General features: G+C 47.6%; 1 protein-coding gene across 1 annotated transcript in view; it reads left to right on the forward strand.

The window, feature by feature from the left end:
* The window catches only part of ADAM19 (ADAM metallopeptidase domain 19), a 79,677-nt gene that overhangs the window by 47,972 nt on the left and 16,888 nt on the right, over positions 1 to 14,817 (forward strand). Inside the window, exons 8-13 of the mRNA XM_044230532.1 lie at positions 1,891 to 1,962; positions 5,491 to 5,657; positions 7,769 to 7,853; positions 8,548 to 8,687; positions 10,423 to 10,600; positions 12,943 to 13,032. Of these exons, the coding sequence (XP_044086467.1) occupies positions 1,891 to 1,962; positions 5,491 to 5,657; positions 7,769 to 7,853; positions 8,548 to 8,687; positions 10,423 to 10,600; positions 12,943 to 13,032 (732 nt within the window). The remainder of the gene's footprint in view (positions 1 to 1,890; positions 1,963 to 5,490; positions 5,658 to 7,768; positions 7,854 to 8,547; positions 8,688 to 10,422; positions 10,601 to 12,942; positions 13,033 to 14,817) is intronic.

Raw genomic sequence — 14,817 nt, forward strand, 5'->3', positions numbered from 1 at the left:
CTGGCCGAGATGCTTCCTGCTTGTATGTGTTGTCCGTGGCTGCTTTGAGCTGCCGCGGCGGAGTGGAGTAGAAGGGACACGGCGTGTCCGCAGAGCCTCAAGTATCCACAGTCTCGCCATTTACAGAAAGTTTGCGACTCCTGCTTGAGTCTTCTCTTCTGGAAAACATGGTACATGTCTTCAACTACAGTGGTATTTATCAGGCAGTTGTTGAAAGACAGGGTTAATAGATTTGAAAAACAGTGAACTCTGACTCTGATGTTCTAATAAATATTCAGTAAATGTTGCAACCCTTTCTCTGCAGTGAGACCAATTTAGAAATGGGACGACCAAGAAACTTCAGGATTCACAAGTCATAGGTCCAAGTCATAGGGCTTTGCATCGAATTGCCCTCTAAAAAGCAAGGGTCAAGTGAGAGGACGGTTCAGGTGAGCCACAGTTCCGAAGAAGCCCAGGAAAGTCCACAAGCAGTGGGAGAATAGAAACAGTGGCTTTCTCGCCGGCTCATGGCCAGACACACCCTAGTCCCAACAGATATCCCAGGGTGTTTTATCTGGCTGTTCTTTGTGATTCTTGCTTGAATGTTTTTCTGGGATGGGATGGAGGAAGGATGCGAAGTGTTGGAATTGAAGTACCATATACAATGTGTGCGAGGTAGATCAGATAGGCACCCTGATTCTCTGTGACAATGGCAGCATACAGGACATGCCCATATTTGCAAATTTAGGTTACAGTTGTAGCAGATTTTCTCTTTACACTGTGAAGCTTTCCTTCATCATTGCAGCTGAAGGAGATCTATTCCCTCTCAGGCAGGAATGATAAATGTGAGGCTACCTACTGGAATGTCTCCTCCCTACTGGTTCCCATGGCAGACATTTGTAATCGAGCACAACACTCTTTCCTGCTGAAGCCCATGCCATCTCAGAATTCTTCTCACTGTAGAAGGCCCTGCCAGTCGATCCAAGTGGCATATCAGACGAATCCTGTGTGCCGAGGTCTTACGGTCCTGGTTGCCAGCCCCCAAGTGTGTCATTCACGTGACTTCCCATTGCCATTATTTATGTGCCCATTTTAATTGTGTATTTCTTAAATACAGATTCTGCCATTGTTTTATTTTGGGCTTTCTTTCTTTCTTTCTTAAGATTATTTTAGAGAGATAGAGCAAATGAGCAAGCAGGGGGAAGGGGGAGGGAGAGGAAGTGGGAGAGGATTCCCAGCAGACTCCCTGTTGAGTGCAAGCCTGATGCAGGACTTAATCTCACAGCCCTGAGATCATGACCTGAGTGGAAACCAAGAGTCAGACACTCAACCGACTGAGCCCCCCAGATGCCCTTCTCTTTCTGTTTTAATGGAGGGTCCTCTGGACCATTACCAGGGTCTCACACTGTGTCCCATCTAGTGCCAAGCATAATGCCTTGCACATGGCAGCTTTTAGCAGCAATTTGATCAGTGATGATTGATCACATGTAGGGAGGCCTCGTGAGATCCCTGTGATGATGGCTTCATGTTGGAGCGATGACCAACACAAGGATCAGACTGGTCCCTCGTCTAAACCCCTGTGAGAGTTTGCAGGAGACCTGGTAATTTGGAGGACTGGAGAACGGGTTTGACTTCAAGGCCTGGAGGAAGAGAATCCAGTTTACTCTACAACTATGACATGTCTACTGTGTGTCTTGCACTGAGCTGGTAGCTGGGGATACCAAGATGACTGTGACCCAGGTTCTGCCCTCCTTGAGCTGACACTGTAGGGAGGGTGTGGGGAGAGAGGAAACTGTATAAAAATAACTGCTCTCATAGAAGCCTAGAGAAAATAAAAGCTCATTGAAAGACAAGAAATGGGGTCCAGGAAGGGATTCTGGGGCCTCACCTAGCTCTGCTTGCTCCATTTAGTTTCAGAAGAATCGACGAGACCAGGACGCCACCAAACACAAGCTGATGGAGATCGCCAATTACGTTGATAAGGTGAGACCAGGTGTGTACTTTGTGGGAAAGGTGCCAGCACCTCCGAGGGGCCACAGGACAGGAGATGGCATGGCACCTGAGCTGCCTCAGGGATTGGTCACCCCAGCCAATCTCTGAGATGGAATAGCAATGCCATAGAGGCTCAGGGTGGTCACGACCAAGCTCTCAACTCTGTGACCTTAGCCAGGGAGCTATCTTCTTTGGGTTGCAGTTTTGTGTTATGTTTAAATTTACAAAGTAGAGGGGCTGGCTTGAATCAGTGGCTTTCAAAATTTTTGTTTTTCTGGTGGAACTCTTCTTTTCAATGAAATCTTATGCCGTGTCTAATATAAAAGATAAAAACGGACTCTCAAGGCAGGGGTGAGCATCCAGGGTGCGGTCCTCTTGCTCCTTCCCCTCAGCCCTGCAAATGGCTTCCAGGCAACATAAGACACAGAAGAGCCCAGCTGAAGAAAGCTTTAAGGTTCTCTAAGGTTCCTTCCAGGCATAAAGCCCAGAAGTTTTCTGAGTTAGGGGAGAATTGAGGTAGGTGAGCATGGGAAAGGTACAAAGCCTTAGAAATTGAGTATATAGTCTTCATCTATACACTTCATGTATCATGAAGACTGTGTGGTCTTCATCTATAAAATTGGTTCTAAAATTATTTCTCTCTCAGAAACACAATGTGAACGGTTAACTTTCCTAGACCAGGTCCTTTTAAAACATGCCTGTAGGAAATACCCAAATTCTTGAATTTTACTAGAATAGTCTGGTCTGGGACTTGGAAATACTCTGTTTTTATAAAAAAGGGCCTTTGTTATACTGCAAAATGCAGTAGAATAGATAACCTTAAATTACAGTATGCTCTGGACAGGCTAGTAGTAAATAGTTTTTAAAACTAGATTTTAATATGTTCAAGGTCACAGGTCTCTAAGAATCTGAAAACATTTATTGTACAATTTCAGGGCACCTGCAGTGCTTCTGCAGCTCTGGGCCTGTTCGGGATTCATGGAGCCCAGGTCCAAAGGAGAAATTATTTTTTTCTAAACATTAGAAGATCAAGAAGAGAACTTAAAAAAAAATTTTTTTTTTAATGGATTTACAAGCAAAGGTGGTAGCACTCTGAAGTCATCAGGCGGGAGAGTCTGTGGTCTATGTTTTTGTTTTGCCCTAGATGGCTCTGGAAACACTGGTGACAGGTGAAAGTCATGAGCATTTCCTGGAAGGAAGGCCTCCAGGGACACAGCTCAGTCCTCTCTCTAGCTCTCAGTTCACTCAACAATAACATTTAAATGATCCTACATCCCAAACACTCAACATCTGGGAAAACAAGAGAAGCTCATTTCCTGGGGGGTAGACGGGAGGCAGACCCTGTTCTCACCCACGCGCGGTGTCTATTGTTCTGGAGACCCAGCAGGTGGGAAGCTTGGCTGGGTCTCCCCTTTGTGAACTCTCCAGCTGGTCTGCGGGGGTAGAACCAAGGGTGCTGATGAAAAGTGGGAGAGAGACGACACTACACCTCAGCCCTTACGTGAAGCCCCAAGCCTTGCTTAGCTGGTCCCTTCTGGGCTTGATTTTCTCCTGAGCAGCTGATTTTAGTCACTGTGGCTGGGGTGAAGGAAGGCACTTCTGAGGCTTGCTGACCTAGCTACATGAACTGAGCTGTTGTTGAACTAAAACTGGAATGAACTGCACTAAATTTGCTGAATCAGGAACCCAATCCAAAATGTTTTTCCTTAACTGTGAAAAAAGCCAAGTTTAAGTCTTTAAAAGCTCCCTCATGAAGCAAGTTCAAATTGGAATCCTAAATAAAACCCTTTATTTCCTGTTAACGATTGACCTGGCACAAAAACGGGAAAATCAGAATTTCCTTGGCAATCAACTGCTCTTTCACCAAAGCTGGAACCCATCTTAGGCTGCAGCTTCTTGGGGGCAAGATGATTCTCTAGATCTGTGAATATGCCGGCCCCGAAGTCAAGAGGGTCTTGAGTGACTCTGAGATCCGATCTCATCGTCTAGGCCTTAATCCCGCCTCCACCGTCCTCCTGCTGAGACTCTGGGCCAGTCACTGAACTTTCCTAAGCTTCTGTGCTTGGGACATAGAATGTGCTCAATAAACATCGATGTGACGATTGTTGTTTTTAGCTGCCACACCACCCACCAATTTTGGATTAAGATGGTATCTTCTGCTCACGAGACCTGGGTTTCTGTGCAATTTTGTTTTCAGAGTAACTGCCTCAGTAATCTCTAGGGTAGGCCAAAGAATCCCTGGGACCGGTGCCTTCCGGTGGCACTTAGCTTTGCAGAGGACCCTCTTCCTGTGTGTACGTGTCGGAGATGAAAGAGACCACATCACAAAGCCCAGGTGTCGCCCTCCTCTGAAAGAACCTGAGGGTCGGGTCTCGTTTCTAGAATTTCAGGATCTCTGGACAGAACTCGAGAGGTGATCTGGGACCTTTGCAGCCTAATGCTGGCCACTTGTTCGTGGTATTTGTGACCAAGTCCGAACACCTCCAGGGACGAGAAAGGAAACTTGCGAATGAGCATCTCTCTCAAGGTGTAGGAGACCCCACACAGTAATGCATCCATCCACAATCCGGCATATCCATACAGCGAAATGCTGTTTAGCAATAGAACGAAGGACAAAGTGATACAGAGGCCATGAGGGAGAGGAATCTCAAAAACACGCTGAGTGAGGGAAGTCAGACACAGACACCTCATGTGTGGTCTGGTCGTTCTGGTTAGAGGAAACATCTAGGAAGGGTAAATCTGTCGAGGCAGGAAGCAGATTAGTGATCACCTGGGTCTGGGGGTGAAAATGGGAAAAGACTGTCAGTGGACATGGGGGTCTTTCTCAGTATGATGAAAATACTCTCTAATTGGATTGTGGTGATCATCTTATAGCTTGGTAAATTTACTAAAAATATTGATCTGTATGCCCCCCCCCAAATGGGTTATGTAAGTTACACCTCAATGTTTAAGAGGAATTTTGTATAATAGAACTTTTTAGACATGTATAAAAAAGATAAGTAACCATGTAAGGAACTGGGAGAGAGGATTGTGCTGGATGCCTGGACCCAGGGTCCTTATCACAGACAACAGCAGAGCTTAGCTCTGAGCTTCCTTATGACTAACTCTAGTTACAAGGATTTTTTTTTTTTCCTATTTTAAAATGAAACGGGTCTTCCTGTCTGTCATACCTATTGGCCACGCCCCACTTTAGGAGCAGTTTAGAGACAGCATTGATGCTGTCTACACAGGATAGCCTTGTCCACGTGTGGAAGCAAGTCTGTGTCCTGTGCCCTATCCTTCCTCCAAGCTAAGTGACCCCAGCTCTGCCTGCACAACATTGGCCATCTTTCTCAGGGTCTCACTGCTCTCTCCTGAGAAATGTGACTCACAGCCCCTGTCGCCCCCCATGCCGGTGGGGGGGGGCATGTGCCAAAGAGAAATCTGGGATCCACTCTGAATGCCGAGCCTAGGAAGGGGCATGTAAATCTCAGGGTGGTGTTCACAGCTGATGCCGTGGCTCTCTGTGTGCGTTTTCAGTTTTACCGATCCTTGAACATCCGGATTGCGCTCGTGGGCTTGGAAGTCTGGACGCATGGGAATATGTGTGAAGTTTCGGAGAACCCCTACTCCACTCTCTGGTCATTTCTCAGTTGGAGGCGCAAGCTGCTCACCCAGAAGAACCATGACAACGCCCAGTTAATCACGTACGTGGCCTTTGTGCATATGTGTCTCCTCGTGCACAGCACGCGCCTGCAGTGTGGGCACCCTGTGCCCGCCCTCCCCCGCCCACCCTGTGCTCAGTGGGGGTGGTCCTAGCCATCCTGCCACTCTGGTCCAAACAATCCTTATTTCTCAGACATGGGCTCTGCTGCCAGGACACCCAGGAAAATATTAAAACCCTAAGAGTCAGAACAACCCCAAGAAGTGCTGATGATCTAGGTGAGAAGCTGAGACTTACACACATTCCGTTGACCATCTGAAACAGCAGGACATGTATTTGGGAAGTGACTGACCGTCAGGGGCTGCTTCCAAACAGCCTAAGGGGCTCCTTTTGGTCCTTGTGGTGCTTCGTTGTAGAACGCATGCTCATCTGCCAAAGCTGTAGCTTCCTCAGCTTGCCCTTCACTTTGTTCCCAGGGGCTCAGCACCAAGAGCCGGAACCGCTTCAAGAGGCAGATAGTGCGTTGGAGGGGAGGGAGACATTGGGGGTGGGGGGAGTTGTGCTGGAACTTCTTCAATTCCAGAGAGAAAAGAATAGTGTTGGGGGTCATGAGGGCCCCTGAAGTCCCCCAGGGGTGCGGGAGGTGCGAATATCTGGTATTTTTTTGTGTTGACTTCAAAAGGTGTTCTGAGATGGTTATAAGAAAAGGCACATTACATAGTAAAGCTATTTCCTTTTGTTCCCTAAAAAATCTTTCTGAATCAACAATCATTTAAACATTTGTGGCTTCTTTAAAAGAAATGGGGAGGGCACCTGGGTGGCTCAGTGGGTTAAGCATCTGCCTTCACCTCAGGTCATGATCCCAGGGTCCTGGGTTGAGCCCTGCATCCTGCTCCCTGCTCATTGAGGACCCTGCTTCTCCCTCTCCCTCTGCAGCTCCCTATGCTTGTGCTCTCTCTCTCCCTCTGTCAAATTAAAAAAAAAAAAAAAAGTCTTTAAAAGAACTGGAGAAATAACTGTACCAAAAATCTGGGCTATGGTTATTTCACAATGGTACATTCACCTAGGAGATTTTGGTGTTTTGCCTGAATTTTGGAAGCCTGTTGCCCTGCTTTGGGCAAAACCTTGAATCCAGGTGTCCAGTAACACTTCCCTAAGGCCATTTCTAAGTTTATAAAATAACCTTTGGAGCTTCATAGAGATTTGCTTGTATTTTATGTGTTTTCTTGCAAATTGTTTCTCTGAAGAAGAATCTGCCTTCAATTCAGCAAACACTTATTCAGTGCCCCCATGTGTCAGTTCTGGTGATCCCCCCAAAGAAATAAGGCCATCTTGGCTCTCAAGTTCTCATGGTCTAAATGAGAAGACAAACGGAGCTATGAGAGCCCCACGTAATGAACTTCCATGTAGATCCTTTAAATAAATTCCCTGTTTTTGGTGTGCACGAGAATACTGGTGTTTTGTTCATTCCCTCTCCCCTGCCCTGGATGGATACAGCTGAGAGAGGGATGGATTGAGCCGGGGGGAGCGTCGCTGGCTGTTGGCAGGTTTGCATCGCCATTGCAAAACAAAGGCAGAAACGGCTCATCTTTGCACCCAGCTGCATTTTCCTAGGCTCCTGATGGGACACATCTGTTTCTTTGGTCCCAAAGTGATGTGGAAATGAAGCATCAGCCCCCACAGCTGCTGCCCAGTCCCTCCACCCGCCCTGTCCCACATACCGCAGAGCCGAGGGTATGGCACGGGACCCTGGCAGCTGGCAGAAGTGGTCATGAGTCACTTAAGAGTCAGAACCTGTGCCACTCTTCCTCAGCCCCTCCCTCTGACCTTTTCCTCTGCAGCAGGAATGGGATGCAGCTTTATGAGCCCTGCCCATTTCCTTCCAGGGAATGGGGCTCTGGGCATACTGTGGGAAAAAGTGGCCTTTTGCCCTTTCTAGTTCTCTGGAACAGTGAGAGAGTAGGTGGCAGGAAGGGAGAGGTGTGGTGACCTGGAAGTTGTCCAGCTGGCCTAGAACACTGGGGTCTCTCCTTGGCAACGATCTGGGAATGGCAGCGGGGCCAAGGAACACCATGATGGCCACCTGCTCCTGGGCACAGAAGAACAGCCCTCACAGTTACCATCTGAATGACCTTCTCTTGTTCCTTCCTGCAGGGGCATGTCTTTCCACGGCACCACCATTGGGCTGGCCCCCCTCATGGCCATGTGCTCCGTGTACCAGTCTGGAGGAGTCAACATGGTGAGTCTCTGCCAGGATGTTGATGCTGTAGAAGGCAGAAAACTGCCTTACAGGACAGGAGGTTGTCTTGGGGGGGGCGGGTGTGGAATATATATATATATATATATATAAAATTGCAGGGAAAAAAACCCTTGACATCAAGTACGGCAGTTGTTTAAAATGAAATCACTAAATTCTAAGAGATGGAAGTATCCAGGGGTAAATTTTCATTTATTATAATTTATCCTCAGTTTTCAAGCTCAGGAGAGCCCTACATGACATCTAGTGATGTCGCTAGATCTCTCAGGTATTCCAAACCAGGGACTAGAGAATAGTAAGATAGTAGAGATTTAAAAATATTCTTTATCCTAGGTTTTATGTTATTATGCATATCATTATGAAACAAGAGCCCATCTCAAAGTCATGGTTAGGAAATTCCAGCCTTCTTTTGAAGTTCTCTCTGGCTCTGTGGGGTTGTTTGGATGACTCGTTTCTGACCTGTGAAGTAGATGTCAAGGAGGCCTTCTCTCCCATCTGTCTGTCCACGCCCTTTTACCACAGATGTAGCATGACGGTTAAAAGCACAGGCTTCCATCACGGAGTCTGTACACGCTGATCGTGGAATCAGTGGGCAGCTGTGAGGCCTGGCTAAAAAAAGACAGACCCAGGGAGCAGGGGGAGATGTCTTCTTGACCTGAACTCTCTCCTTGGGCAGGACCACTCCGAGAATGCCATCGGCGTGGCCGCCACCATGGCCCACGAGATGGGCCACAACTTTGGCATGAGCCACGACTCCGCGGACTGCTGCTCGGCCAGTGCGGCTGACGGCGGGTGCATCATGGCGGCTGCCACCGGGTGAGTTGGACGGCAAGGAGGGGAAAACAGAGCCTGTGAGGATGCTACAACCTGAGTGTTCCTCCCCATGGGCCCTAGGAGCCTCTGTCATAGCTCTCACGGGGGCTTTGGAGAGAAATGTGGTTGACGACAAAGAAATTGGAAGAGAACCAAGAAAGCAAATGTGTGCAAGGAGCTCTAGGTCTGTAGCAGGTGGTTTGGTGCTGGTGGACCCCTAGATATATTTAATTTCTGTCTTAGGGTCTTCAGCTGGAAAATTGGCCTGACCCCATGTATCCTTTTCACTTCATGAATTTTTGAAGAGGACTCGTTTTGAACAGCCTCAACCCTTAAGTCCCTTCATCCCAAGGGAACTTGGTCAGTGCTGACTCAAAGTTCTGATAGCCTGCACAAAAAGGAATAGGACAGGGGACACCCATGCCCACATAAGTGACTCCTCAGGGAATTTACAAGTTGCATTTACCATGAGGAACAAGAGCAAGCCAGCTACACCTCCCTGTGTCTGTGAGAGGTTTTTTTAACCAGAGCTTTTGAAAGAAAATTCTGTTAACACCGACAATTCTTAGTTACAACTCTTAATATTTAGTATCTGAACTCGTGCAGCAGAGGGCATTGGGTTCTTCCAAGACCCATTGGGTTCTTCCAAGACCTGAGTCACTCTTTGGAAGGTATCGTGGTGGGAGTTTGTGTTCCCTCTACCCCAAGCTGTTAGAGCCTGCTTATGCTCCTTAGGGAATAGTGTTTCAGTGACCCTAAGAGGAAATGCAACTCTCTTGGGGTTCCAGTGTTAAGTGTTTTTCTGTCACTTCTTGGCTGTGACATACAAAGGATGATGTTGATGCGCAAAATACAACTCCACGGGTCGTGCTCAACTCCCTCAGAGCTCACGGTTAAGGCCACCCCTTTCTCTCTCAATCTAAAAAGCATGTTTATAGTCATATGGTTGGGAGTGATATTAATTATTACTCTATTTTGTTTTAAACTATACACAAACATAAACTACTAAAGTAGTTTAAAAATTTTTGGCCACAAATGCCTTATGACAGAACGGACAATGGAAGGGGTTAACCTCTAGTTGGTTTAGTGCATTGCGGACAGGAGAACTCTTCCTTTACAGACCTAAATTGTGGTACTGACCCAATGCTAGAGAATGTATGACTTCTGATTCTTTTTTCTTTTCCAATAAAAGGACTCGGCACCTTTCATAATCTTGTGATAAAACTATGCATATGTAAATTGCTGGTTGAGTTTGGAGTGCTCCCTGTATCCTTAGAATAGAGGTCATAAGATCCCCGGCCCCAGTGAAGAAATTAAACCCATGATCTTGGCTTTTTTTGGCCTGTTCTTTTGTTCCAAGAAAATCTCCATCTAATAACAGCTTCAGGAAAGTTTGGATTGGCTAGTGTTCTGCTCAGCTCTAAAACTCAGGAAACCTATTATAACATATTCAATTACCCTTTATTTATGGCACCCTTTCCTACAAAGGGCAGAAATTGCTGCTTCTGATTTTCACATACCTCCTCTGTGCACAGTGAGGGAAAAAAGAACGTCATGGGGTGCTGAGAAACAATTGTAAGATAATGTATCGGTGATGTTCTAAGGGGACAGAACACATGTGCCTGGGACTATGGGGGTCTGAGTCTAGGTGGAATCGGCCTCATGGGCGGTAGGACTGAGACTGTTCTGGCCTCCTGGTGCTCAGATCCCAGCTGACTCCAGCCTTACTCTCTGCCAGGCATCCCTTTCCAAGAGTGTTCAATGGCTGCAACAGGAAGGAGCTGGACAGGTATCTGCAGTCAGGCGGTGGGATGTGTCTCTCCAATATGCCAGACACCAGGACGCTGTATGGAGGCCGGAGGTGTGGGAATGGGTACCTGGAAGATGGGGAAGAATGTGACTGTGGGGAGGAAGAGGTAAGGTGTCATGGTAATGCTAGGGGGAAGGGGAGAGTGTGTACTGGTTTCGAATCTTTGCATCAAGGAGAATGCAACTGAGCACTTCTTAGTCTTAGGCATTTCCCACCTACGCATGGCTGTCAAACACCCCATCACAAATCAGATGTGGGGAGTAAGACTTCAGTATGCACCATTTGTGCAGACTCTTTCAGATTGAGGTCAGCCCTGGTGATGTCCACCTACCTTGTGAGTGTGTCTGGTCTAACCAAAACCCATCGTCTCCTCCCCAGTGCAGTTACAGATGGCCTCTTGGTCCTCCAGCTGCACAGACTTTATTCTAGAGGCCACGCAGTTGGACACATGAACTTGAACCTGGGCCTTGAGGAAGCTTAAAATAACAAGCTTGTGCTCTTTAGGCTGGAGAAGAGAGGATTGAAAGAGGAGGTAGGAGGTACTATTAGGTCTAGAAGGGGCAGAACTGTGTTCAAGCTCTGTAGTTCCTTCTGATCTTCAAACTGGTGGGCATGCAGCATAGCTCTGTCATTTTTGCCAGATGTGGGTTGTTCTGCAAAAAAGGAGAACTGGACGGTTTCGTGTCTATTTTCTGAAGGATGAAATATGTACGTTAACGTATGCAAAACAGTCAACTGTGTGTAGGGGAGACTGAGGGTTTGTATACGACTGTTTGATGTTATAACCTTCTCTATGGTTTGATTTTTGGTTTTTGTATTGTTTTTATTTTGAGAAAGAGAAAGAGAGAGCAAGGGTTTGGGGAGAGAGAGAGTCTTAAGCCAGACTCCATGCTCCGTTCAGAGCCTGACACAGGAATCCATCTCACGACCCTGAGATCATGATCTGAGCTGAAACCTCAACTGACTGAGCCACCCAGTCACCCCTGAGTTTTGTCTCCCATGCCAGCACCCAACTTTCCTAATAAAACAAAAACTAAGTAAAGGTTCTGCCACTCCCACCACCACGAGTTCAGAGAGATCGATCCAGACCCATCAGAAAGGAGGGAGTCAGCCCTCTTGCCATGGAGGGTCCGGTGGAGTTGAGGAGCAGTCTGCGAGTGGGCTCAGCCAGCTGGCTTGTGTTCAGCAAGTACTTACTGAGCGTGGGGCACTATGTTGGGTGCTAGGGACAGGATGGGTAGCAAAAACAGACAGGGTTCCTGTCCTTGTGGAGCATATCATCTAGTGCGGGAAACATCCATTGACCAAATAATGCAAAAGCATAAGAGGACAATCTCTGGTGGAGGCTTAGGAGAGCCAGTGGTATGTGCTGTGAGCACCTGTGTTGTGAGAACAGCTGCCCTACTCAGGTGGGCGTGTGACCTCTGACCCCGTATCTGAAGGCAAAGCTAGGAGTTCCTGAGGAGCACAGGGAGAGAAAGCACACTTCAGCTGGAGGAGGAACCCCGCCCTGAAGTGGGAGGAAACCCTGCCTGGAGCCCAGGACAGTGGGAGATTAATGGAAGGAAAGCAGCCTCTTCCTTCTCTTAGGGAAACAAATGGATGGTATCATAGCGGGGCATGGGATGTGTCTCTCCCTGCCAGAGCTGGGCGGTTAAGGTTATGATATGATTCGTAAGCTTGGGACACGCCCCAGGCAGACATGGCTTAACTTCAGCTTCAGCACTTGCTGGGTGTGTGCGGGCCGGCATAGGACTTGTCTGAGCTCCATTTCCCCATCTGTGAAATGGCAGTAATCATGCCTCACAGTGCTGTGGTGGACCTAGGGGGCCTGGCATATTGTCAAGTGGCTTAGGATAGGCCTACAAATATAGCAGGAGAGTGATAAGGACACTCAGGATCATTGGGATGTTTCAGCATCTTTTTAGATTTCATGCTATACATCAGCACGTCAGGACCCATAAGGCAAGAAGGAAGAACCCATAAAGACGTTTTGTTCCAGAAAGATCCAGGCCAGTGAAGGGTGAGGAAGAGCAGCAGGTGGGGAGAGCAGTCTGGGGAGGCAGGTCTCAGGACTGACATAAACTTCAGATTGTTCCAGCCTGGCCTTGGCTTTCGGTGGCCTTTTCTTATGGGATATCAGGCCCAGGAGTGTGGGGGCGGGGAGGGCAGGAGCACATTTTGTGTGTGAATATTTACAAAATGTGTGTCTGTGTTGTGATGTTACTGATGATTGTGCCTTTGTATATTTTCTGTGATTAATATACACGAGCTTCATAACAAACCTATAAAGCGAATTTTGTGGTAAAGATTTTCTAGGGAGCTTGGGCCCCAGGGGCATGTGGGGCAGGGGTGGGGAAGTGTGAGAGGTGGGGGAAGGGCTTCACCCCACCAGTCTCCTTGCTCAGCTGCCCCAGAGCCTCATGGCCATACCCTCCGCCCCTGCAGGAATGTAAAAACCCATGCTGCAATGCCTCGAATTGCACCCTGAGGGAAGGGGCTGAGTGTGCCCACGGCGCCTGCTGTCACCGGTGTAAGGTAAGAGGCCCTTTTCCCACCCCACTGCCCTCAGAACCCCAGGGTTCTGATCTGACAGCTCAGTGCTCTGCTGTGGGCTAATGGCTGGGACTCAGCCTCCATCCTGGGGAAGGGATGGAGGAACATGCAGCTGGGCTGACTCCCCGGATAAAGGTTACTATTTCCTGTACCGTGCCTCACTGGCTTCAAGTCATCCCAGAGGGCTGTGCTACCTGGAAGATGGAAGACCAACTTTATTTATTCATTTATTAAAACTTTATTTTATTTAAATTTAGCTAATTCACATATAGTTTATTCTTAGTTTCAGAGGTAGAGTTCGGTGATCATCAGTTGTCTGTGACCCCCAGTGATCATTACATCACGTACCCTCCTTAATGCCTGTCACTCAGTTATCCCATTCCACGCCCCTTCCCTCCAGCAACCCTCAGTTTGTCTCCTATCATTTAGAGTCTCTTATGGTCTATCTCCCTGACTTTGTTTTATGGAAGGGAGACTTTTTTTTTTTTCTCTTAAAATAAGTGTTCAGAGAGAGTAGGCTTGATTTCATTTGGAGCTCCTAGTAATAATCGACCTAATTTTGATTAATATCAATGGACTTCTTATTAGATGCCAGGCACTATGCAGAGAATATATATTATATATATTATCTCATTCAATCCTCACAAAAGTCCCATGAGACATCTATTAACATCCTCCTCACTTTAAGATGAGTAAACTGGGGCTCAGGGAATAAGTGGCTGACCCCCAGTCACATGGCCAGGAGGGGCTGAACCATGCTTCCCTGCTTCTGGAGCCTACACACCTAGTAGCGATGTGGAAGATATTGTTACTCATTGCCACTGTTGCTTTACAATCTCTTATCTGTAATTCTGAAATTCAGAAAATTCTAAAAACCGGGAAAAAAATTTCTTCACACATTTGGTGGCAAATTTTACCTGAATTGACAAATGACAGTCTTTTTTAAGAAAGATACACTCAAAGTGGATATTTCTATTGTGCTGCAGAAAAATTAATGTGTTTGATTATAAAGTATAACCCCAGGCCTTCCTGGGGCGGTCATATAATAGACATATGTAATGTGTGAATGCATATACGTACATATGTGTGTACACGTGTGTAATGTCTACTTTCTGAAATCTGAAAAGTCAGAAGCCCATCTGGCCCCAAAGTTTGGCTAGGAACTCTGGACCGACGCTTCCATCCCCTACTTGCCAGGTGCTCGTTATGTGTTAGATACTGTTCTGGTGCTCTGTTTGAAGGCAGTCCTTGTAACAATCCCATGAAAAGGTGGTTATCCCCGTTGACCCTGCGCTAACCCAGAGAGGTTAAGCAGCTGCCCCAGGCCCCACTGCTGGTTAAGGAGCTGCGATCTGAAGCCAGGCAGGCTGGCTCCAGGTGCATCCTCTCCACCTCCCTCGTGCTGTGGTGGTAGAGACACGTCCTGCCTCTTCCTCCTCCACGTGTCACCAGGGTCCACCCTGGCAGCCGAGGCTCCGTGCTTTCAGCAGACTGTTCAGCAGGGCCATTCTCTGCCTTCTCTCCTGGGAAAGCCTTGTGGGTGGTGTGGGGTGCCCTGGGAGTAGGGAGGGCCTCTTCTCAGATGTAGCTTTCCTTACAGGCCTGGGGAAACTCACCATCTAGTTTGACTCCAGGGTAGACTTGGCATCTCCCCGTGGAGGCTGTGCTGGTTGGAGTCCTTTGAGGCTCAGATAAGGGCTGGAGAATAAGCATGGACAATGCCCATTCAGTTTGGTTCTCAGAAAGGATTCTCTAGAGAGAAGTGTG

The sequence above is a fragment of the Neovison vison genome, chromosome 1 (genome assembly GCF_020171115.1).
Source record: "Neovison vison isolate M4711 chromosome 1, ASM_NN_V1, whole genome shotgun sequence".
Lineage (NCBI taxonomy): Eukaryota > Metazoa > Chordata > Mammalia > Carnivora > Mustelidae > Neogale > Neogale vison.